Raw genomic sequence first — 24,807 nt, forward strand, 5'->3', positions numbered from 1 at the left:
GGATGCTAAGTCCTGAGCTAGTACCACTGTGTCCTGTGGCCTTTTTGAGAAGCTGGGAGCCACGGTCTCTTTGGTTCTACAGGCTAAGGCTTGCATGCTAGAGTGGATCTACAGACCTTTCCACTTGCTCACTTCATAAAACCCAGGTGGCTCAGTCTTCTCCACAGACTGTGCCTCCTCCACAGGGAGGCTGTATTGTTAGCTCTTGCTGCGCAACAAGCCACCCACTAACTATGTGGCTTAAAACAATTTTTTATTTCATTCTGATTCTATGGGCTGGTTGGGTAGTTTCTTTGGCCTGGGCCAGGCCAGCTGACTCTACTGTGCTCTCTCATGATAGCAGCCAGCTAGCAGGTCAGCTGGCAGTTGATGATCTAGGCTTGCCTCACTCACATGCCTGGCAGTTGGCTGGCAGCTGGGGCAACTGGGTTCTCCTTCATGAGGCCTCTCAGACTCCAGCACGATGGCCTGGGCTGGATCACATGGCCTTTAGGGTTCCAAATGCAGCAAGAGAGAACTCCCAGTGTGTGTTTTTCAAGCCTCTGATTGCATCCCATTTGGTAACGTCCCATTGGCCTAAGCAAGTCACATGGCTAACTCATATTAAAGGGATGGGGAAAGAGACTCCACCTCTGGGTGGGGATGGAGAATTTGTGACCATTTTTACAATGTCCCTCACACAAAACAGCTAAAGCAGCCCAGTCACTCTCTACTATATTACCCTAAGTTATATTTTTTATAAGATCTATTAACACCCAAAATTATCCGTTTGTGTAGATGCTAATTATTCATCCTCCTACCCTCTGCATAATATAAGCTCTGTGAAAGCAGGGCCCCAGTCTATTTTGTTCTCCTGTATTCCCAGAGCCATGAACAGTGCCTGGTAGGCATTCAGTAAGTATATGTTGACTAGACTTGTCTTGGGGTTATTGTGTAGCGGGCAGGGAGGGTGCTAGGGGGTTAGAGGAATTGATAAGTGGTTATTGGACCTCGTGGAATAAAATAACTAATGTAGCCCAGCCAGTGTTGCTCAGTGGTTGAGCATCGACTCATGAACCAGAAGGTCATGGTTTGATTCCCTGTCAGGGCACATGCCCAGGTTGTGGGCTTGATCCCCAATAGGAGTATGCAGGAGGCAGCCTATCTGACGTTTTTTTCTCTCTCTCTCCCTCTCCCTAAAATCAATAAAAACATATTTAAAAAAATAACTAATGTAAATGCATGGTGACAGTTAAGTAGGGGTGTCCAGAAGGCACTCAGAGGGGAGGCCTAACATCCCTTTCAGGGTTTGTGGGTTCCTTTGGCAGCTCTGACCCCAGTGTTCCCTTCTCGTCATTGGCATTTATTTATTCATAGGAAGGACCTGCTGACTTGAAACACTTCGACCCAGAGTTCACCCAGGAAGCCGTGTCAAAGTCCATTGGCTGCACTCCCGACACTGTGGCCAGCAGCTCCGGGGCCTCCAGTGCATTCCTGGGATTTTCCTATGTGCCCGAGGATGATGCCGTCTTGGATTGCTAGGAGACAAGTACCTCTGAAGACAGCTGGTACCTGTAAGGAATTACCTTCAGCTGCTAGGAACAGAGACTCAAAGCACCAATGGCTCAAATAAGACCATTTTTCCCAGCACATAAAGAATTGTGTTAGGTGGTCCAGGCCTGGGACAACAGGTCATCAGATACTCAGAGGCTTTCTGTATTTTGTTCTGCCATCCTTGGCAAATGGCTTCAATATCAGTTGCTACGTTATCATAAGGTGGTTACTGGAGCTCTAGCCATGGCTTTTGTGTTCTGAGTAGGGAAAAAAGGAGGGGAGGAGAGAAGAGCAGAAGGACACTTTTACAGAATTTCTCAGAAGCCCCAACCAATGGCTTCTGCTCACTAGCCACCCATGCCTACCTGTCATGGAGGCTGGGATATGTGACTTATCACTGGCACATTATCACGTCTAATAACACAGGATTTTGACACTGAGGAGGGGAAACATTGCGTAAGTAACCAGAAGGCCTCTTGGTATTTAGATTTTGATTTCCAAGTATAAAATGACCGAGATGTGACAAGCCTTTAGGGTATCACCCAACATCCTCTTATTTTCCTGTGTTGATGGTATCTCTTTGTTGTGGGTATTAGACACTTGTTATCAGGCTTGTCTGCGTGGCCTCTGAACCCCTTCCTATATTCAGGGGATCTCCTACTTTGTGAGTCTGGATGAGGGGCCATAACCTCCATTTACAATAGCTGAGATTCTAGAAAGTGACTTTTGCAGCCTCCCCTGCAGCTAGGCCAGGCGTGTGGCCCAGGGATACTTGTGCCAGATTTTGACTCAAAGAAGAGACAGGTGCTCTCTTTCATGTGGTAGCTGTGGTGACAGCACCCACAAAGCTGAGTTCCTGGTGTAGAAGTGGCAACACTGTACATTGGAGCAGTTGGGACTCAGTGGCAGCAGCGCCAGTTTCTTCATATCAATCTGAGATGTCATTCCTGTCATTCCTGGGAAGCCTTGAGTCTCGACCTCTAGCTTTCGAATAATCTTGAGAGCTTCTGATCCTCTTAACACCCTCTTTTTTTGGCTGAATTGGCCCAAATCAGCTTCAGAACAGCAGCCTACGCTGAACTAGTTTCTGTGCTAGACTCTTTCAAGTCTATTATCCGTTTTTATCCAAACAACGCCAAGGTAGGAACTATTACTGTCCCCTTTTACCAAGGAAGAAGCAGGGTCAGAGTTGTTCCCTAGCTGGTCACATAGTTAGTAAGGGTCTGAGCTGGGACATAGAGCCACGTAAGCTGACTCAAGGGCTCCCACGTGTAACCTTTGTGCTCGTCTGCCTCTCGCCGTTAGGTCCAACAGAATGGCCATCAAAACCTCTAATGAAAACCAAATCTGGAATTAATCAGAAAAAACTAGGTGGTGGGAAATGGGGTGAAGATGAGACATTGAACTGGAGGCTCATGGTCTGAGCCTGGCTGCCAAGTTCATGCTGTGCTCCACCTCACCTGCCCCTGTATGTTTGGCAGTTAGTTCTAAGGCCATGGGGAGCCCAGGCCTTGGGCAGGGCTGGAGGCTGGTGCAGAGCTTCCCAGCCACCTAGGGAGCTCCATGTATTCAAGATTAGTCATTTCTCAAGGTAATTCTGGACAGAACCTGAGCACATAACCTCATGAACTCAGAACACCCTGCACTTGTAGATGGATCATTGTGCTGGGCCAGCACAGCCAAGGGTTCGGTGAGCCTTGGGGGAGGGGGGGAAGACAGGGAAGGATTTAGAAAAGACAAAGAGAATAAGCTGGGTCTAGGTGGATCTCCTGTGACTGGCTGAGGTCACAGAGAGAGATCCAGAGGCAGGCAAGTTGATGCTTTATTTTATAGCCGGAAGTAAACAAGGTAGTGGTCACCATAGTTACAATGTTCTTATGCATTTCACTTGTTTTGGCAGCACTTGCTGCACCTCCCACAGCCTGTTAGCTTCCCAGATAGATCTAGGGCAGCGGTTCTCAACCTGTGGGTCGCAGCCCCTTTGGGGGTCGAACGACCCTTTCACAGGGGTCGCCTAAGACCATCGGAAAACACATATATAATTACATATTGTTTTTGTGATTAATCACTATGCTTTAATTATGTTCAATTTGTAACAATGAAAATACATCCTGCATATCAGGTATTTACATTACGATTCATAACAGTAGCAAAATGACAGTTATGAAGTAGCAACGAAAATAATTTTATGGTTGGGGGTCACCACAACATGAGGAACTGTATTAAAGGGTCGCGGCATCAGGAAGGTTGAGAACCACTGATCTAGGGTGTGTCTTAAGGTCAAGCCTAATTATGCTAAGAGGGCTGTGCCCTCTAAGCTGGGACTTGTTTGTGGCTTTGCCAACAGGTCAGTCTGAGGCTTAACCTTATAGCCGCTCCCTACAGATCATGCTGCTTTATTTCAGTGGAAAGGGGTTTCCTTTTCACAAACCTGTGATTCATCACCTCCTTCAGGGTGGTATTATCTTTTTTGGTTTGTGGGAAAGAGAGGGGCTGTCTTAACATCACTGTGTGCTGTGATTTTTATTGCCTTTTCCTCTTAAGTTCCACTCTCTCCCATTTTTCCAGGGCAGTCCCCTGCCCCAGGAACTATAGGGGATGAAGCAGAAGACCATGGAAAATACACAATGACACTGACACTGGAGACCAAAGCTGGGTCAGCAAGATCTGTTGTCACCCTTTGGCCTGCACTGAGAATTCTGAAAGTCTGATTTGATTCCTATCTTAATAGTGTCTGTTAATTGACAAATGTGGAACATGAGGGAGGGGCCCAAATTCCCCCAACTCCCCAGAGCAAAATTCAAGATTCTAATTGTCCGAAACATGCTGGTACTGCCAAACGTACACAATCTGCTATGGATTAGGAAACCCATAATGACTCTCTCTGTTCTAAGACTCTAAGATCATAAAAATTTCAGGATAGAAAATAAAAATGAAGAAAAACTATGATATGATATTGATCATGCTATGCCTATGTTTATTGAGCACATTCTGAGTGTTACCTGCATTATCTACAATCCTCACAGTAAGCCAGCACTTAGAAATTAAACTTCCTTTTATAAATAAGGAACAGTTGCTCAGAGAGATTAAGCAACTTGCCCAGGGTCACCCAGCTGGTACAAGGCACAACCAGGAATGAAACTTGGTGGCAGCTGATTCTAAGACCTTTGCTCTTTCCACAACTTCCAACAGTGGGAGAAGCGCTCTGGACAGGTACTCTTGTTCTTCTAGCAAACACTGACTCTACATCAAGCAGAAGGGTACCAACACTCAAGTGGCACCGCCTACTCCCTGCAGAGGAAACACATGAATTCCATTTGTATCCCTCACCGAAGACTGTAGTCACCCAATTTTGCACCAGAATACAGCATCCCCGGGAAGACAATGCCGAATCACCCTCCTCCACTTTTGAACTTGGCAATGACAGTAGTTGTGAAAAGGCAGCACGAGTTTTGTTTTAAGATCCCTACACTCCTACCACTCTGCACAGGCTGAAGATTCTAACAAACATAAATTCAAATAGAAACTGCCCGCAGTCTGCTCTCCCTGGGTTGGCCCGCGAGGCGGTGGCACTGCACCAAGGTCCGCACGTCCAGGGCGCTCCCCTGGGCGCAGGGAGGCCGTTTGCTGGCACCTGCGCGCTCTCAGGGCGACGGCTCTTTCGCATGAGCAGCTCCTGCCGGAACGCTCTTCCCAGCCCTCGCCTTAATGAGTATCCCTCTCCTTTCATATCGCTGCTCATCGGGGGCGCCTTTCGGCCCAGCTCCGGCCCCTCGCAGCTCCCTCAAGACAGTTTGTTTTCACTTTTTTCTAAGATCTGACCAGGTCTAACTCCTCGCTGGGAGACGCCGAGACGGCGGGTTCATCGCCATATCCTGGGTCTGTTACGTGGTGCTCAACGTGGCAGGACAAATCAAAGAGAAAGAACGATCTCATGTCACCCTTCTCACCACTAAACGCTCCTCCGGGAAGTCGTCCCTGACCTCCCTGGGAGCCCAAACCCACGCGCATCGCGCTGCAAGTCCCAGGCCCGGCGCTCCCGGCGACCGGCCGCCTTCTCCAGGTCTCCGCCGCTAAGCCCCGCCCCCTGCCCCTTGGCGCCTGCGCTCTGGGGATCGGTCTGGGGCGTTGCTCACCCGCACCCCGGACCGGAAGTCTTCACTATTCTTCATCCTCGGGGTCGAGCGAAGTTCAGGCTCTTGGGACCTGCCATTTATGCCAGCCTTTAATAAGACTTGATACTAAGGACACAATTAAATCGGTTTATCTTTGGCCTAAAATCAATCCACGTTCTGTCTGGATTTAACCCCATCCAACATAATGGTACAGTCCCATATAAGTCCCGCCCCTACCACCACCGGCGTCTTCCGTTCTGTCGTCATCACGTGGCTCCGAGGTACGCCCACGCCCGGTCCACGCCTTCCCAGCGCGCCGCTCGGCCTCCGCCGTTGCTAAGAGGCCTTGGATACCTGGCGGCGGGATGCTGGGCGGCGTCAGGTGAAGATGGTGGTCACCGGGCCTCAGGTAAGGAGAGCTCCGACCGTGACGGGCCAGCCGGGGCGTTGGGGCGGCCTGGCGCTGTCCTCAGGGGCCCGGGGCCGGTCTTATGGAAAATAGAGGCCCCCTGGCGTAAAGTAAACTGGGCACGATGTAGGCCTGAATCCCCGACCCTGGACTGGGCTCGAGTCTCCATCGCTTCCGGCCGCGCGGGTTTTCAGTGGTCCTGCAGAGTGTGAAAGCGTTGGACAAGAACTCGTAACATATTGGCCCCGTCCCCTTTTCCTAGGAATCCCGCTCTTCGGAATCTGCCCTGCAACAAAAATAATGGCAGAGGTAGAAATATGTAAATTCCAGTGGTATCTGTGCTGGCACGGAATTGAAAAGATCCCCATGAGGGCGGTGGTTCAGTTCATTATGACATAGCCATGCAACCATTAACCTAATCACGAAGACTTTTCCTGTGGGAAGCTGGAGAAAGCAGAGTACGATGTTGTATATACACACAAAAACCAAGCATGCACAGGGATGGAATGAAACAGGAAAAGATAGCTGTGGTGGGTTCATGGGGGCATTTAAAAAATCTGACAAAATGATTTTAGAGTTAAACTGTAAAAGTAAATATGTGAGACTAGCCAGGAAAATCTAAAAATTAAGAGTAATAAGGTGTGTGTAAAAACCGAAAATTTAAAAAAAAGTAATAAGGGGGATTAGCTCTCCAGTATCACCAGAAATTATAACATAACTAGAGGCTCAGTGCACCAGATTCATGCACTGGTGGGGGAGGGGGGTTCCTCTCAGCCGGTCCTGTGCCCTCTCCCAGCCTAGGAGCCCTCAGCTATGTCCTACTGACATCCTTAGCACTGCCATGGAGGGGGGAGAGGCTCCCGCCACAGCCACTGTGCTTGCCAGCCATGAGCCTGGCTCAGGGCTTCTGTTCCCCCTGTGGGAGTGCACTGACCACCAGGGGGCAGCTCCTGCATTGAGCCTCTGCCCCTAGTGGTCAGTGCATGTCATAGCAACCAGTCATTCCACCATTTGGTTGATTTGCATATTAGCCTTTTATTATATAGGAAGGATTATAAAGCTGTAGTAATTAAAATAGTATGGAACTGAGCAGGAACCACAGGCAGGTAGAATGTATAGAATTCAGAATAAGATCCAGATATTTATAGTGATTTATTGTATAGTAAAGGTGATGTTTTAAATCAGCATCAAGCCCTAGCTGGTTTGGCTCAGTGGATAGAGCATCAGTCTGCGGACTGAAAGGTCCCAGGTTCGATTCTGGTCAAGGGCACATGCCGGGGTTGCGGGCTCAATCCCCAGTAGGGGGTGTGTGGGAGGCAGCTGATCAATGATTCTCTCTCATCATTGATGTTTCTATTTCTCTCTCCCTCTCCCTTCCTCTCTGAAATCAATAAAAATATATATTTTTAAAAATCAGCATTGAGAAGTTCGATAGGTGTCGGGCAGCTTTCTAGTAAAAAGTCACAATTTATTTTCATCGAAATAAATTCCAAATGGACCATTTTTTTTTTATTGATTGATTTTAGAGAGAGAAGAAGGGAGAGAGATTGATTTGTTGTTCCACTTATTTATGCATTCATTGGTTGCTTGTATGTGCCCTTACTGGAGATCTAAACACAATTTTGGCATATCGGGGGGGATGTTCTAACCAATTGAGCTACCCAGCCATGGTCTCAGCATTTACATTTTTTAAAATGACATGTAAGTATGGGAAGAAAGCATTGTCGGGTGCATTCATAACTTTAGCATGGCAAAAATTCTTCTAATTAGGTCATGCAATTCAGAAGCAAGAAAGGAAAAGATTAATACTTTTGACTCTAAAATTTAAACCTTCTGTATGGCCTGCAAAATTTCACCAAATAAAACAAAGAAAGCTCCTTCCTATAAGCTATGTTTAAAGACAAATTTGTGAAAGTATTTGTTTAATGATCAGTTAGAAAAATATTAAACCCAACAGAAAAATAAGGAGAATATATGCACAAGGAAATCAGAAGAAATACAAGTGGCCAGTATAAACAGTAAAAGATGGCCATCTCACTAATTTTAAAGTGCTAATTAAAACTAAATGGGGTGCCTATCTTATTAGAAGAGATAAAAAGGATTAGAAATAGTATTAGTATTAGTGGAAGTAAAAGTCACAAATTTTGGTAGGGCACTTTACTTAGCCATTCAATAGGTAGGAATTTATTCTACAAATATGGAAAGTGCACAAAAGCATCATGTTCAAAGGTGATTGGTAATATTGTTTTACTAGCAAAATTTTGGGAGGGAAATGTCAATTTGTATATAACTAGTTTAATTATGGTATATCTATAAAATGGAATACTGTGCAGTTGTGTGTGTGTTTTTTTTTAAAAAAGATCCCTAAGTACCAACATGGAAAGATGTGAAAAAATACAGAGTTAAGTGAAAAAAGAGTGTTGTAAAATAGTGCATATGATAAAATCCTATTTTATAAATAAAACTACAAGTTATGAATGTATAAAAAGAATGTAGAAGACTATACCTCCATGTTGACCAATGTCACCCCAATAAACTTAATGTAAAAAAAAAGGAAAGGAAAAATAAGACTATACCTTATAGTTAACAGTAGTGAGCAGTAAGGAATCATGGTCTCCCACAGGGATAGGGTGAGGGCAGGGCAGGGCAGGGCCATGTGAGTCAGCTGGTGGGAAGGCCAAGGCAAGAGACATGAGGTCACCAGGGTTGGCCGTAGGTTTCTGCAGCTATGCGTTTCACTCTCAACCTTTGAGAATTGCAGAGATTTCATAGGTATGTTGCAGCTTCCTACCCTTTCTCATTAAATTAGAAGAAGTAGATGCCTTTGTTTCTTTTGGGGTCTTTCTTTTGGACTGTTGGTTATTGTTTTTCTTTTTCTGATCCCTTCTTTTTTCCATAGGTAACCATGGAGAAGGAGCTTCGGAGCACCATTCTTTTCAATGCATACAAAAAGGAACTATTTACCACCAACAATGGCTATAAATCGATGCAGAAGAGACTTCGGAGCAATTGGAAGATTCAGAGGTGATCTTGTGGATTGTTTTCCCTTTCAAATAATAATAGCCTGCTGCTAAAACTGAAGTTTTTCATTTTCTTATATAGGCCAGATTGTTTAGGTGGGAAGAGCTCAATTTAAGGATCATTCAGAAGTAAATAAATTATTAAATCATCTCTTGAAAATTGGCAGTTAGCATATTATTAAGTTATCCCCCAAATCACACAAAAAATTATTCTAATTATACATATACAACTTTTTAAGAGGTTAGAGGTGTTCTCCATATTTTAACTTAGGTTATACATCAATTTAGAGAAAGGAAAAATGAAAATCTTTCTCTTTTTGGGGTGTGTTGTTTTTCTTAGTGGGTAGGATATGTAGTCATACAAGCTAATGGTAGATGTGATTGCATTAGCAGTGGGAGGGTTCTTTCTGCTCTGGCAGTTTAATGTGGCTTAGAAGAAGCATCTGAGCAGAGGCCGATGGCTCTGGTGCCAGCTCGTAGCGGAGATTCTCACTGTGGGGGAGGCTGGAGTGCCACCTCTAAATCCCGTTATTTCCAGGCCTCGGTGGCCCCTGGGTCCATAAAATCTAGAGGCTAAAATGACATAAATGGTTTAATTATGGATCTAACACTTGCTTTTAAAATCATATTTGTAGCTTAAAAGATGAAATCACATCTGAGAAGTTAATTGGTGTGAAACTGTGGATTACAGCTGGGCCAAGGGAAAAATTTACTGCAGCTGAGGTAAGAAATACCCTTTAAAAAAATAATAAAATAAAATAAATATATTTATAAAGAAGAAATATAATGAAATGGTTAGGAGCCGGGCTCTGAAATTCTGGATTTAAACTCTTATTTACCACTTACTGTGTTGCCTTCAGGTACTAACGTCATCTCTTTTTTGATCGAGTTGTGATGGTTAAATGAGATAATGCACAAAAAGTGGCAGACACGTACTGTAGGCTCATTAAATATTAGTCACACTTCTTTGCCATATTTTTGCTTTGAAAGTAGGAAAATTCCATTTTAAATTATTTTATTTCATGGAATAGACAAAGAATGATAAATGTAAAACCCAGAACACAAATAACAAGTGTTGGCAAAGATGTAGAGAAATTGGAACCCTTGTGCACTGTTGGTGAAAATGTAAAACGGTGCAGCCTCAAACAGTATGGAAAAAGTATGGTGGTTCCTCAAAATTAAAAATAGAATTATCCTATGATCCAGCAGTCATACTTCTGGATATACATATATCCAAAAGAACTGAAAGCAGGATCTCAAAGAGTTAGTTACTTGCACACCCATGTTTATATAATGCACACTAGCCAAAAGGTGGAAGCAACCCAAGTGTCTACCAACAGATGAATAAACAAAATGTGGTCTATACATACAATGATTTATTATTCAGCCTTAAAAATGAAGGCAATTCTGATACATGCTACAACATGAATGAATATTGAGAATGTTATGCTAAGTGAAATAAGCCAGACACGAAAAGACAAATACTTTATGATTCCATTTATGTGATGTATCTAGAGTAGTCAGATTCATAGAGAGAAAATTACAATGCTAGTTGTCAGTGGTGGGGGTATGGGGGAGGGAAGTGTGGAGTTGCTGTTTAATGGATGTAGAGTTTTAATTTTGTGAGATGAAGAGTTCTGTAGATTGGATGCACAGCAATGTGAATATATTTAATACTACGGAACTGTACATTTAAAATGGTTAAGATGGCCCTGACTGGTTTGGCTCAGTGGATAGACCGTCAGCCTGCGGACTCAAGGGTCCCAGGTTCGATTCCGGTCAAGGGCATGTACCTTGGTTGTGGGCACATCACCAGTAGGAGGTGTGCAGGAAGCAGCTGATCGATGTTTCTCTCTCATCAATGTTTCTAACTCTCTATCCCTCTCCCTTCCTCTCTGTAAAATATCAATAAAATATATTTTAAAAAAATAAAATGGTTAAGGTGGTAAATCTTATATGTATTTTACCACAACTAAAAAAACCAAAAAAACCACAACACAGCAAGAGCCTTTCCCACAGGGACTTGGAAAAGTGCCTTGGTGCCCAGGGAGGGCTGTGGGGAGCAGGGAGGTGAAGCTAGGGTGGGGCCAGTGTGGTCCTTAGTCTGAGGCAGACCAAGTCTCCTGTTCTTATATTGGGTGGGGCCAGAGAGGAGTCCACAGGGGAGCATTTCTGTTGTCCTTTTTTTCTCAACCTGATTACAAGGCCACCTCATCCAGGAAGGGCATGAAGAGGTAACTGCTTCATCAGGTGAATTGAGAGGAGTAGGAATTACCATTGGGAATATGGAGGTGACCAGCTACCCTTCCCAGTGAGACCCTGGGGGAGATGGTTACGCAGCTGGTAATGGCCTGCAAAAGAATAACTTTATTTGTTGGGCTTTGGCCTAACTCCAGTATATTTTCTCCCCCACCACCTCCCTTCTCCACCTAGGGAAGACAGAGAGCAGTGACCAGGTCCTTGCCAAGGAGCAAGCAGCCTCAGGAAAGTGAGAGTATCCAGAGAGAGGGTCAGCGACCAGTGCCTGGGGACATTTGGCAATATCTGAGACATTTTGGGTTGTCGGGAGCGGGTAGGTGCAATTGGCATCTAATAAGTAGAAACCAGGGTTATTGCTGAGTGAGAGACCGGTGAGCTTCCTTTAGCTAATAGTTTCCCACTTTTAGTTTGCTTGTCAACTTGGAAAATGTCACTTTAGTTTGAGTATTTTTGAGCTTTATGTTTAAAGACAAGCTTGGAAATCCTATGAGGAAAGTAAATTTTATATTATATACATTTATATTTAGGTGCCTTATAGATTTGAAGTGTTTATTTTTCAGGTAGTTAGGATCTTATTCATAGAATTGTGGACCAAAGTTTTTTGGGTATATTCACAGATTGTTTTTTTCCTTTGTGTAGTTTGAGGTCCTGAAGAAATACCTTGACGGCGGTGGAGATATCCTTGTGATGCTAGGAGAGGGTGGGGAATCCAGATTTGACACCAATATTAACTTTCTCCTTGAAGAATATGGAATCATGGTTAATAATGGTAATTATTATTATTAATTTAATAGAGGCAGTCATTTCCTATTTATTATTCCAGTTGCAACCCCCTGGGCCGAATAGTACAATGGAAAAACCCCTGGGCTGTGAGGGTACATGGTCCAGCATTCTGGCCTCACTGGCAGTCTGAACCTTCTGGGTCTGGGCTTCCTCTGTTTATAAAGTGAGAGGGAATGGAACAGAGTTTCAGGATCCCTTCCAGGTCAAAGTTTTAAGCATCTTTACTAGTAATATCAAACTTACTTCTAATCTGAATGTGCCTTCCTGTCTTTTCCCCTTAAAGATGCTGTGGTTAGAAATGTATATTATAAGTATTTCCATCCTAAAGAAGCTCTAGTTTCCAATGGAGTCTTGAATAGGTAAGCATGTTGAAAACAGAAATGCCTTTATAAATGACTCTCATCTTTCCTACATGAATCTTCCCTCATCTCTTTCCCACATTCATTTCACTGGCCCTTTTTTCTCTTTCCCTTTTGTTTTATTTCATTTTATTGTATCATAATTTATTTACTGTATTACTTCTCATCCATCAATTTATATTCCTCCCATCTTTTGAAACCTTACTAAACATTCACCCTTTGTCAGTTTTTATTTTGTTTATTCATTTGTTTATTTTTATTAATCCTCACCTGAGGATACTTTTTCCATGCTTTTCAGAGAGAGTAGAAGGGAAAGAGGAAGGGAGGGAGGGAGAGAGAAACATTGATGTGAGAGAGACACATTGACTGGTTGCCTACTGCACTCGCCCCAACCAGAGGCGGGGAGCGAACCCTTGACCTGGAATCGAATCCCCAACCCTTCAGTGAGAGGGGGCGACACACTAACCACTGAGAAACACCGACTAGAGCACCCTTTTTGTCAGTAGAATACATTCAGTTGCAAGCAACAGAAAACCCTATTCAAATGGGATTAAACACTAAAGAGACTATTGTTTCATGCAATTGAAAAGCTCAGAAATAGGCAAATTTTGGATATGGATTAACAGAAAATACATGTCTTCAGGGTTCCAATTCCATTTCTCTGCGAGTCTGTTGGATCTGCTCTCCTGAGTGTGTGGGCTGAAGTTTTAACAGTTCTCAGATTCAGCTCCACTCGCCACACCATCTGGGGAAAGAGCTGTGCCTGAGCTCCAGCATTCCCATCAAGAGTAGTCCTGGCATTTGCCCTGTTTGAGCTGGCCTAGGCCACATGCACATCCAGGCTGGTCACTGTGGCAGAGGGCATAGCTATGTCCTGATGGCATAGCTAACTCATGTTCTCCAGCCCTGGAGCCCGGGATGAAGTCAGTTTTTTGTGATCCATTGTCTCTAAAAACATAAATTAGGGGCTTTAGGGAAGTGGGAAATGAATGCCTGAGGGGAACAACATCAGGTCCCGCTGTGAGCTTTTCCCTATATGCAAAATGATTCCACACTTGAACTTGTTACGTGGCAGGTACTCTGCCGGCTCTGATGATACAGAGTCTAGAATGCTAGTCTAGAATGTGGGTTTAGTATATGGAGCCCTCCCTCGGGTCTCAAGAAACAGGAACTGATCCTTATACTTCAATGTTAACTTTTGCAAGTTTCCCAAAAGAGGTATAGGTGTGTAATGGGTGTATGCCTTTAGTTATTAAGAATTGTGTCTTGAACAACTCTGCAAAGTCCTCACATCTAGTTTATGCTACTGCTGAATGGAGGGTGAAATTCCTAAATTGTTTTCATATTTTTCTTCAAGGGAGATTAGCCGAGCTGCAGGGAAGGCTGTGCCTGGAATCATTGATGAGGAGAGCAGTGGAAACAATGCCCAGTGAGTGTGTTTTCTGAGGCACCTGAAGGTGACGCCTTTGTCATTCTACAGAGTTTTCTTTTTCAAAATGAAGAGCTTTTTGAATGGTTCAAATTATATGATTGTCCAAACACTATGCTGTTCACCTGAAACTAATACAAGATAATATGGAATATATATTTTTAAAAAAGCAGAAGCCAGTATAATACTAAAGGAATTTGTAAAAAAGAAAAAAAGAATTCTTCTGAAACAAAATAGAAGTCCTTTACTGTAAATCTATGCCAAAGATAATGTGTCTTAACAGTATGGTATTTAGATTTCTAGATGTTTTTTCATACATAAAAATTTTTAATGACTAGATAAAATTGGATTTATCTGAACTTGTCTAATCTCTTATTATAGAACATATAGGTAATTTATAATATTTTGCTTTAATAATATCTAATTTATGAAGGACTTGCTATGTGACAGGCATATATTATCTCATTTAATCCTCACAACAAACTAGATATGTACCCTGACCCAGAATCAAACCTGTAACCTTTTGGTGTATGGGACGACACTCCAACTAACAGGGCATAAATTAAACTCTTAATAGGAGACTCCTCATGCCCCTCAAGCCCCCAAGTTTCTAACTTTATGCTTTGGTTTTAACATTGCTGCTTTTCTTCATTCTGAGAGCACTTCCTTCAAACAACTACCTTTGCAGAGCTCCAGCTTTCTTTCAGTAAAACCCTGCCCCTTCTATATTGGTTGGCCTTACCCCAGGATCTGCATCCTCCTTTCCCCCCTCCACCCCATTCCATTTCCATGAGTACGTTGCCCAAGTCAGACTGATTCACTTGAGATACCCTAAGTCCCTGTTAGGACAGTCTGTGTAGAAGTGTTTAGTGGGGGTAGATGCATGCTCTGTTCATGTAAGCGCTCAATTGGTAGCACACTCTTCTAATGCTGGACAGTCATTCTTAGAGAGAGCACCCGTCAGATCTGTCAGGGAGAGGGAAATGTTTACCTCTGCGACGCTGTTGTACAGAGCAGGCTCATGTGGAACTCGGTTCAGTTCTTAGATGAGGCTCCCTCTTCCTCCCCCTCCACAGGGGCTACTTTAGTTCTTCTAGTTACAGTCATTTGCACATTATTGTAAATTGTAAATTTACATTCATATTTCTTAATGTGCTTTATTAACCTGGCAGCTAGAATTATATTAATTTTTGTGTTAACAAATCAAAGCTTAGAGGATATTTTGTGTTTGAGGATGAATTACTGAAGAAACACTGAAATTATCTAAAAATATATTTTTATTAATTTCAGAGAGGAAGGGAGAGAGGGAGAGAGATAGAAACATCAATGATGAGAGAGAATCATTGATTGGCTACCTTCTGCATGGCCCCTATTGGGGATTGAACCTGCAGCCCAGGCATGTGCCCTGACCAGGAACTGAACTGTGACTGCCTCCTAGTTCATAGGTAATGATCAACCACTGAGCCACGCTGGCCAGGCTGAAATTATCTTCACAAAGTTTTTATTCATTATTTTTTAAAGTTGGAATGTTTCTTTAATGTTTTACAGGGCTCTCACCTTTGTATATCCTTTTGGTGCCACATTGAGTGTCATGAAACCAGCAGTTGCTGTTCTGTCCACGGGTTCTGTCTGTTTTCCACTGAACAGACCCATTCTGGCTTTCTATCACTCCAAGGTACAGCCTTTCCTAGACAGGAGTGGATATGTTCTTTTATTATTGAAGTAGTAAAAACTACTGTTTCTAGAGGGATTTCATATACAGTATTTTCTCATTGGTCTGCTCAACAGTCCTGCAAAGTGGCATTTCAATGATCTACACTTTACTTAGGGGGATAATTGATGGAGCAAGCTTTTATCATTCTAAATCCAAAGCTTTCCACTATAGCATGAGGCTATCTCTATGATAACTTCTTTTTAATGAAAAAAAAATTTTTTTTAGCCTCACCTGAGGATATGCTTATTGATTTTTTTTGAAAGAGAGAGAGAAAGAGAGAAACATCAATGTGAGAGAGAAACATTGATTGGTTGCCTCCTGTATGTGCCCCAACCAGGGATTATGAACCCGCAACCTTGTTGTATTGGGACAACACTCTAACCAACTGAGCTACCCGGCCAGGGCAAATGGGTTTATTTCTAATTTTTTTGTGATTATAACTGTAAAATAGTGCATAAGTTTTTGTATATTTCAGACTGCTTTGTTGCATATATTGACAATTTTAGCAACATTGTGTGAAAGAACTGAAACCTGATCAACACTGTTTTTAGTCATATTGACATATTTATTTATTTTTTATTTATTTATTTTTTTAAAAAATATATTTTATTGATTTTTTACAGAGAGGAAGGAAGAGATAGAAAGTTAGAAACATCGATGAGAGAGAAACATCAATCAGCTGCCTCCTGCACATCTACCGGGGATGTGTTTTTGTATATTTCAGACTGCTTTGTTGCATATATTGACAATTTTAGCAACATTGTGTGAAAGAACTGAAACCTGATCACCAAACCGGTCTCGGCATTGACATATTTATTAATCTAATAGTCAAAAATACTTTATTTTGATTTGTTTAAAATTATTAATATTGAAATTTTTTCATTTCTGTTGTGAATTTTTCATGCTCATGGCTTAGTTTTCTAGTTTGGATCTTAGTTAACTAATACTATTTTTGTTACTTGAAAACGTCTTGAACTCTCTTTGGATTTATCTTTTTTTTTCTTTGAGGTTATGATCTTTATAAGATAACAGTGGGAAATGCTAAAGAACCAATTCACAGTTTTTTTTGTTAAAGTCCAATATAAGCGTCTAAAATGAGAAGCAGATTGGAATGTGGTTATTATCATAGTTGATATTTCTAGACTGTTGAAATCCTGATGAGAAATGGCACTTACTTATATACAAAACAGTTGCTTACATAATTCTGTTGATAGGTGTTTGGAAACTAGGGTGCATGCAGTACATTTTGGGATCCTAATGTCTGATGCTGCTTTGTCATTTGCAGAACCAAGGTGGGAAGCTGGCGGTGCTTGGCTCATGTCACATGTTTAGTGACCAATATTTAGATAAAGAAGAAAATAGCAAAATCATGGTGAGCTTTTCCCTTTCATCACATTAACGTATAACGTATAAATATGATTTTCATGTCATTAAAAAAAAATACCAATTCATCTTTTCTTTTAAAACCAGCTGTTCAGAGTCCATTTTGTGCCATGCAATACGAGGTTGAGTCAGGCATAGTCTCTGCTTTGAGACTGTATAATGCAGTATGAGAGAGAGAGAGCGTGAGAGACCAAGAAGGAAATCCAGAAGGAAGCGGCGAGTGTTTCTAAGCATGCCAACGTAGAGTGGGAGCCGATCTGGGGAAGTGGTTGGGAACAGGCCCAGTCAGGGTCTCATGTACAAAGTTCAGGAGCTTGAACTTTCTGCAGAAAGCCTCAGGCGCCCTTGCAAGGTGTTGAGCAGCCTTGAGTATAGTCAGATCTGAGTTTTAGAAAGACCCCTCGGTAAGGCATATGGAAAGTGGAAAGGAGGAGGCAGCCTGGGGCCAGTTCTGAGGCTGGTGGAGTCAGCCAGGTAAGAGGAGAAAGGACCTGAAGGGAGGTCCTGAATGAGGTGAGGGGGCTAGCAGGCACAAGCAGTATTTAGGAGGGGTAGTTATTTATTTTGTTAATCCTCATGTGAAGATATTTTTTCCATGATGTTTAGAGAGAGAGGAAGGGAGGGAGGGAGAAGGGGAGAGAGAGAGAGAGAAACATTGATGTGAGAGAGAGACATTGATTGGTTGCCTCCAGCACACACCCTGACTGGGGCCAGGGCCTCCAGCACACACCCTGACTGGGGCCAGGGATTGAACCTGCAACCCAGGTATGTACCCTTGACCAGGAACCCAACCTGTGACCCTTCAGTGCACGGCCAACACTCTCACCACTGAGCATATCATCCAGGGCTAGGAGGGGTCACTGATTGTTGTGGGGAATGAGGTACAGATATGGCAGCTGCTTCAGAATAGTGTGAAGGAGACCTGTGAAGGGTGACAGACTGCGTGCCCAGGTGTCCATTGATGTGATTCCAGTGACACTTCCCAGAGGAAGAAACTCCCATTTTCCACTAATGAAATGCAGTCCTTCAGCTTTGGAGACTTGAGGCCTTCAGGACTCTAGGTGTTGGGAGATGAATTAAGTGCTTGATTCTGTGGGATCCACATGAAGTTCCATTGTCACTAGACAGTCTGGGGAGATCTAGGTATATTCTCTGATTTAAGTGCAGACTTTCAGCACGTTAAACAGGGATTGCTTTGGGACTGAGAACACGTTTTATCAAATCTGGCTTGTGGTTAGAGGATAGAACGCCCTAAGATAAACAATAAATTTCCGATAATAAAAGTGGCATTACAGTGAGGAAAACTTAAGTTTTTATATGATTTCACAAAGAGGAAGGTGGTACTCTCATTTGAATCACCGGTTCAGTCTTTTTCCTATTATTAATTTTTCTTTATTGATTGAATTCTCTATTCCTGTCTTTGGCTTTCTCAGATAACCAAGTGTTTAATTCTGGCTTATTTTTTTTTAAATACAGGATGTTGTTTTCCAATGGCTTACAACAGAAGACATTCATCTAAACCAGATTGATGCTGAGGATCCAGAGGTAGGAGGTTGTGAATCATTAAAAAGACTTTTAAATGAAAATGGAGTCCACCTTCTCAGCACCACTTCTAACAGTACGAAGGGAATAGATCTCTTACCTTGTCTGTAAGACAGATGGCAGGAAGTGATGCTTGTTGGGGAGATGAAGGCTGTGTTGTAAAAAAAAATAGTAAATCAAATTACATAATTATAGAATTTATTGGCATGGGAGCCTCTATATGTATATAATAATTGGAATTTTAAAATATGGTGCCTGGTTCAAATTTTCAAAATCAGTATCTGTAGAGAAATACTTCTTTCAGAAATATGAAGGATATAAAAATATTTTTTTCATGAAAGAAACAAGAATCATCTGAATTGAAGTTTTAAACTATGATTTTGTGGCCTTTGGCAATAAAAGTCCTAAAGGTATTATAATAATACCAGTCTTAGGACCAGTGGTAAACCAGCACTGGACTGGGCACCAATAGCTTCACCACCAGTCCTTGGGCCTTCAGCAGGTTATTTTGTCCTTTTTTTCATTCTATTTTTAGGGGACACTAATACCTGTGATGTTTGCCTCTCAGTGTGATTGTGAGGCCTAAGTTCATAGATGTAAATAGACTTGTTAAACTAGAAGGTGTGAAAGGTGCTATAGATCTCTACAAGACATTGTTTTTAACTTTTGTAATTACTGTATATCATATACTTCCACATAAACCATCTGATCTAAGCCTCGAAATAGCCCTGGGAGGTAGATGGTGTTAAACTCATTTTATAGATGAAGAATCTAAAATTCTGTAAGATTACAGTGTGCTCAGATTTCAAGCACGTGTGGAGCCAGGATCCAAGCCCAGGTCTCCTGATTCAGTCCACTCATTCTACAGTTGCTTCTCTGTGCCTTAACCTCAAAATGTCAGGAAAATGAGTTCCTGGGTGTGGAGTGGAGTGGAAGTGGGCAGAAGGCAGTCAGAAATGCGTCCCGATTGCCTCCACCCTCAGCTGAGGACATGGCCCCCAGGAGCTGACTCGGGTTAGGAAGCAGGAGAGCCCCATGTCTGATACTTCCTTACATGGAAACAGTAAGTGCATGGCTAGTTAGCTTAGATTCCTCCTGAAAAGTGATGTAAGCCCCCAAGATAAAAGAATTGGGGTGCACCCAGGAATTCGCTTTTCAGATCTCACAGGACCCAACTCTGAGTGGATGGATCGTTGGCAGCTGCCAACCCTAGTTAGAGGGTCATAGGTCAAGGGACGCAGCCCCAAGATGCTGCATCCACTCCCGTTCTGGGCGGCCACCTTGCTCCTGCTCAGTTTCCGTCACTCCTGTTTTCCAGCTGAGGAAACTGAAGCAACTAAATTCTTGAAGCTCCCCGCTGAGATTAGTACCTGGCTAGGCCATTATTAATGCCCACGTCAGCTTGATTGCGGAGCCCGTGTCTCTTCTCCGTTATTCACATGTGACACTGGACTGGTTCTGAGGGGACATGCCGACAGGAAGCCAGAGGAATAGTGTCGTGAAGCCTTCCTCTAAAACCATGCAGGTTAATGTGTCTTCCAGGTGTGAGGCCTGGTGAAAACTGTCCTTCGAGTTTGAAGGCTTCGGAAAGTAAAAGGCTGGATCCAGTAGCATTGCGAAGTAAGACATCCTGAGAACCTGAACTTCCCTATGATTTTCGGTCAAATCTTGTTACAGCCAAATGGGTTTCAACCCCAGATAATATAGCTCAATTTCAAATATTTAATCAAATAAAATGGTGGCTCGATAAATAGTTGAAGAAATTTACATAACAAGTTTTAACCTCAAAAGCTGCCAGGAAGTCATGAAAACCAGTGGTCTGAGAGCACTCTTAAGTTTCTGTCTGGACACTTAAGGCCTTGGTGCTTTTCGGAAGTAGGAGTTTGTAGCAGGTCTCTGTGCAGAGACAAGAATCAGCCTTCGGACCTTTGGGGTTCCCGGGCCCATTGCTGGGCTCTTTTACTCCTCTAACCTTAAACCACTGTCACATTAGAGGGCTGGAGCTTCTAAAATAGACCCGTGTTATGGAGAAGAGCAGTTACTTGTATGCTCCTTCCTTGTTTCTTGTCTACAAAAAAGTTTGAGGATTGGGGGAGACTTGGACCCTTGGAATATAGGGGAAAAGTGAGCCTGTTTGTCCTGACTTATTTCTGTAGTGCTCAGGCGTGGCTCCTCAAGTGCTGGCGCTGGAGAATGTGGGACAGTATGTTGCGTGGCTTCAGAGGACCGATTTTCAAACTGTTACCAAGTTGGCCTTGTTAGAATCAAGGCTAAATGCAGCTCAAAGGGCATAAGGAATAGTTCTTGTTGCCAGCATGCATTTATTTAAATTTAAATTAATTTTTGAGTAGATAATACAGTCACATAGTTTGGAGTTCAAAAGCATATGCAATAAACAGTCTTCTTTGCTTTAAACAGTCTTCTTTGCCATCTGCAGTGATGGCAATCTTAGCAGTTTCTCGAATGTGTATATACACTAATAGCACATTACTTTTCAAAATTACCAACCTGTCTTGGAGATGTTCCCATATTTATACATAAAGAGCTTTTGTTAGTTTTGTCCTGTTTTTTAAGACTGTGTTTTCATTGTTTGTATGTAGTATATTTTGCCAATCTCCCATTGATGGACATTTAAGTTTTCTTGGTCTTTTACTGTTTCCAGCACACAGCATGTGTCATCATTAGGCATGTCCTTGGTTAGGTGTGAGAAGGGCTGGGGTCTAGTGTCCATGCAGGGGGGTGGCGGGGGGGGAGGTTGTCTGATCTGAGATCATAGGGGTTTGTACATGTAGCAGGAGAAAAAGCAAAGTGTATGGCCCAGATGCTGGTGGGTGGGTAGATGTAGTGGAAGCTTGTGGACTTTCTTTTGTGATTGCCTGTTTTCTTACTGAAGTAGAAAATAAGGTCATTGGCTAACATTAAGAAAGGAAAAATCACTTTAGATGGTTGAAGTGACAAAAGGAAACTGTAGGAATATGGGAAGTGAATGGACTAGGGCAGGGGTAGGGAAACTGTTTTCTGCCAAGGGCCATTTGGATATTTATGACATCATTGACGGGCCATACAAAATTATCAACTTAAAAATTAGCCTGCTGTATTTGGTCAAACATTTAATGAACTCACCCCCAATGCCTGATTTTGCGGGTTTTATATGGCCTGCGGGCTGGATGTTCCCCACCCCTGGACTAGGGGAATATTATTGATTGCTGAGCACTCAAGGTCAGTGATCATGAAATTAAAAGCAGACCAGTCAGCATGGTGTGGGTTTCTCCAGCTGTGTCCAGTGACGTGAATACCAGCATGTGTAATTGGAGAGGTGGATTTAGCCAGCATTGGGGTTGAGTGAAGTGACTCAGAGTGGCTTATTTAAGGGTGTTGTCAGTGATCAGGAATGGTGAAATCTCTTGGCAAGAGATTATAAATATTACAGATTTAGACCTGAGACATTGGAGACTTGACAGATTAAAATCTTTCTACCCTGCTGAAAGGAACCCTCTTGTGGCTTTCAGATTTCCGACTACATGATGCTGCCTGACACAGCCACCCTGTCAGAGATGCTTCGAGTGTGCCTCCAAGAGGGTGATGAGAACCCACGGGACTTCACCACCCTCTTTGACCTGTCCATTTACCAGCTGGATGTCACCTCCCTCTCCAAGGTCATCAAGTCAGTACCTGTGGCTCTCTGGGCTGCACTGCACTTCATTCTGAGTGTTTGGTTTAAAAACATGAGCCTGGGGAGGGAGGTTAGGGTCACAACAAATGTGTATGCAAAACACATTCTCAGGTCTATGATGAGGTTGACAGAGAGGGCTGGGACATTGGGGTAGGGGTGCTGACGCAGAGGGAACGGCTAGCCGTTGTTAGCCCTTACTGTGTTTCAGGTGCTGTATCAGCCTTTTAGGGTGATCAACTTGTTCTGGTTTTTCCTCGAACTTCCCTGGTTTTATTTATTTTTATTTATTGATTTGAGAAAGAGAGGGAAAGGAAGAGGTGGAGGGAAGGAGGGGGAGAGAGGGAGGGAGAGGGAGACGGGGAAGAGAGAGGAGAGGGTGATGGGAGAGAGAGGGAGAGAGGAGAGAGGAAAAAAAAATGATATATGAGGAGTGAGAGATCGATCAGTTGCCTTCCGGAGACTTAACCAACTGGAATTGAACTGGCGACTTCTTAGTGCATGGGACGACACTCAACCAAGTGAGCCGGCCAAGGCTCTTAATATCTATTTTCACTGTTGCTATACTCCTGGTGACTAAAACTGCCTGCACATTCAGTAAGTATTTGTTGAGTGAATGAGCACACAGATGTGGATGTCATACAGATCTGTTCAGTTACTAGATGCAGACTTCAGATTTGAGTACTGTTTGAGTACAAATAAGGCCTGGCCAGCATGGCTCAGTGGTTGAGTGTTGACCTGTTGAACCAGGAGGTCATGATTTGATTCCAAGTCAGGGCACATGTCCAGGGTTGCAAGACTCGATCCCCAGTGTGGGGTGTGCAGGAGGCAGCCGATTAAATGACTCAATTATTGATGTTTCTATCTCTCTCTCCCTCTCCCTTCCCTCTTGTAGAATCAAGTAAAAGAAAAAAAAAAAAGCATGGTGCCTTATTAAAAATACAAACAAAAAACAAACAAGGAAACAGTGAGTTAAAAGAATCAGTGTTCATTGGGTAACAATGAAAAGCCTACTAGGAGAAGCCTGATATAAAACTTTCCCTTTCACTTCTCAATGAAGTCGTACTCGATGATGCTGTAGAGGAGAGTCACGAAAGGATTATTGCATCACGTGTAAGAACACACACTTTTTCTGCAGAAGTGCTGAACCGCCCATCTGATGGAGAGCACCACACGATCATAGATGTTCTCCGCACACTGTCTCTCATCTTGATCCTGCTTTTCTTTATTGTTAACACAGGGCTTATGAACAGCTCAACGTGAAACATGAACCTCTCCAGCTCATCCAACCTCAGTTTGAGACGCCGCTGCCTGCCCTTCAGCCAGCGGTAAGTGGGTGTGCTTGGGGGATCCCACTACAGAAGCCCACTGTTTGCCCTTCCCTTGGCAGCTGGGCCCTCCTGTGGATCCTCCCTATGCTATTTGTGCCGCTCCTCATGGAGTATCATTTCTCTGGCTCTAACCATGCACAGTAACCAAATCTACTAGCATTCTACAGAGACTTTTATTTGGTATAGTTCCCAACGGAGAAATCAAGGGCATAGACATTTTTTGCTGTTAAACATTTTTCATCTTGTGGGGTTGGAGGGCATATGTGAGGATTTTGAGGTAAAAAGGAGGAAAAGTGTTGTGCTGCAGCTTTCTAGGCAACAGGCACTCAGATTCATAGCACAGTTCTGACAGCCCAGGGCATAGTCATGTGCATAAAGGTGATTTTCCAACATTCCAGTCCAGCATTTACTCAGCTTGGCCATGTGGAAGTATTTACATCACAGAAAATCACAAATGCTGTAGATCAGGCCTTTTGTTTTGAGAGCTGATAAACATTTATCAGCACACCACTGGTTCATACCTACAAAATTTGGCTCCAAGTTCAGCACTTCCTGAGAGCTGATAAACATTTATCAGCACACCACTGGTTCATACCTACAAAATTTGGCTCCAAGTTCAGCACTTCCTACACTAATTCACCACACATGAGCCTAATAAGCCTTAAGCTTTGTGTCCTTACAGGAATCAGTGGTGCTGGTACGTCAGCTTGGTCAGTTTAGCGGTGTAGTTAGAGCTGGCTCTGCTTGGCTGTTTACAGTGGGTTGTCGTCTTGCTTGATCTGGTCTAATGGGGGAGGGCAGGAAGGGGTGATGGGTGGTCCATCCCAGGGAAGGCTGAGTTGGCCTCTCGTTTCCCTTACGCCTCATCACTGCCAGGTTGGCTTTGGATAATGTCATGCAAGACCAACGCTAAAGATTTTTAGTGGTGATTCAAAGAATAAATGTATTTCAATATCCTCCAGAGGATATGATTCTCAGAGTTGGAGACCTTTATCACCGAGATGACAACGTAAATTTTTAGGGGATATAGGTATAGGTTAGGGAATGTTCGAGGGGGATCTGTGAGTGAATAGGAAAAGAGGGGATTGGGAGAAAGGTCTTGATACGGACTCTATTGCTTTATATCCATACATCATATAAAGTCCAGCAGCTTCGATCTAGAATGGAGATGAAGGAGTGGATGAAAAACTAGGCAACACAATTGTATTTACGCAGCAGACACAAGAGGACGTACACGCTACGCCACCGCCATCCAGCTAG

At 43.2% G+C, this 24,807-nt stretch overlaps 2 protein-coding genes across 2 annotated transcripts in view; both read left to right on the forward strand.

Annotated features, from left to right (window-relative positions):
* SGK2 (SGK2, serine/threonine kinase 2) overlaps positions 1 to 4,523 on the forward strand; it is an 18,119-nt gene extending 13,596 nt beyond the window's left edge. The window contains exons 13-14 of the mRNA XM_023750891.1: positions 1,357 to 1,553; positions 4,102 to 4,523. Coding sequence (XP_023606659.1) covers positions 1,357 to 1,521 — 165 coding nt within the window. The 3' untranslated portion in view covers positions 1,522 to 1,553; positions 4,102 to 4,523. The remainder of the gene's footprint in view (positions 1 to 1,356; positions 1,554 to 4,101) is intronic.
* Positions 4,524 to 5,908: 1,385 nt separating this feature from the next.
* IFT52 (intraflagellar transport 52) overlaps positions 5,909 to 24,807 on the forward strand; it is a 22,775-nt gene continuing 3,876 nt past the window's right edge. The window contains exons 1-12 of the mRNA XM_023750804.1: positions 5,909 to 6,057; positions 8,957 to 9,081; positions 9,713 to 9,800; positions 11,976 to 12,105; positions 12,403 to 12,478; positions 13,836 to 13,907; positions 15,456 to 15,582; positions 16,907 to 16,993; positions 18,481 to 18,549; positions 22,056 to 22,210; positions 23,457 to 23,544; positions 24,230 to 24,244. Of these exons, the coding sequence (XP_023606572.1) occupies positions 6,037 to 6,057; positions 8,957 to 9,081; positions 9,713 to 9,800; positions 11,976 to 12,105; positions 12,403 to 12,478; positions 13,836 to 13,907; positions 15,456 to 15,582; positions 16,907 to 16,993; positions 18,481 to 18,549; positions 22,056 to 22,210; positions 23,457 to 23,544; positions 24,230 to 24,244 (1,053 nt within the window). The 5' untranslated portion in view covers positions 5,909 to 6,036. The remainder of the gene's footprint in view (positions 6,058 to 8,956; positions 9,082 to 9,712; positions 9,801 to 11,975; positions 12,106 to 12,402; positions 12,479 to 13,835; positions 13,908 to 15,455; positions 15,583 to 16,906; positions 16,994 to 18,480; positions 18,550 to 22,055; positions 22,211 to 23,456; positions 23,545 to 24,229; positions 24,245 to 24,807) is intronic.

The sequence above is a fragment of the Myotis lucifugus genome, unplaced genomic scaffold, assembly GCF_000147115.1.
Source record: "Myotis lucifugus unplaced genomic scaffold, Myoluc2.0 scaffold_16, whole genome shotgun sequence".
NCBI classification, from domain to species: domain Eukaryota; kingdom Metazoa; phylum Chordata; class Mammalia; order Chiroptera; family Vespertilionidae; genus Myotis; species Myotis lucifugus.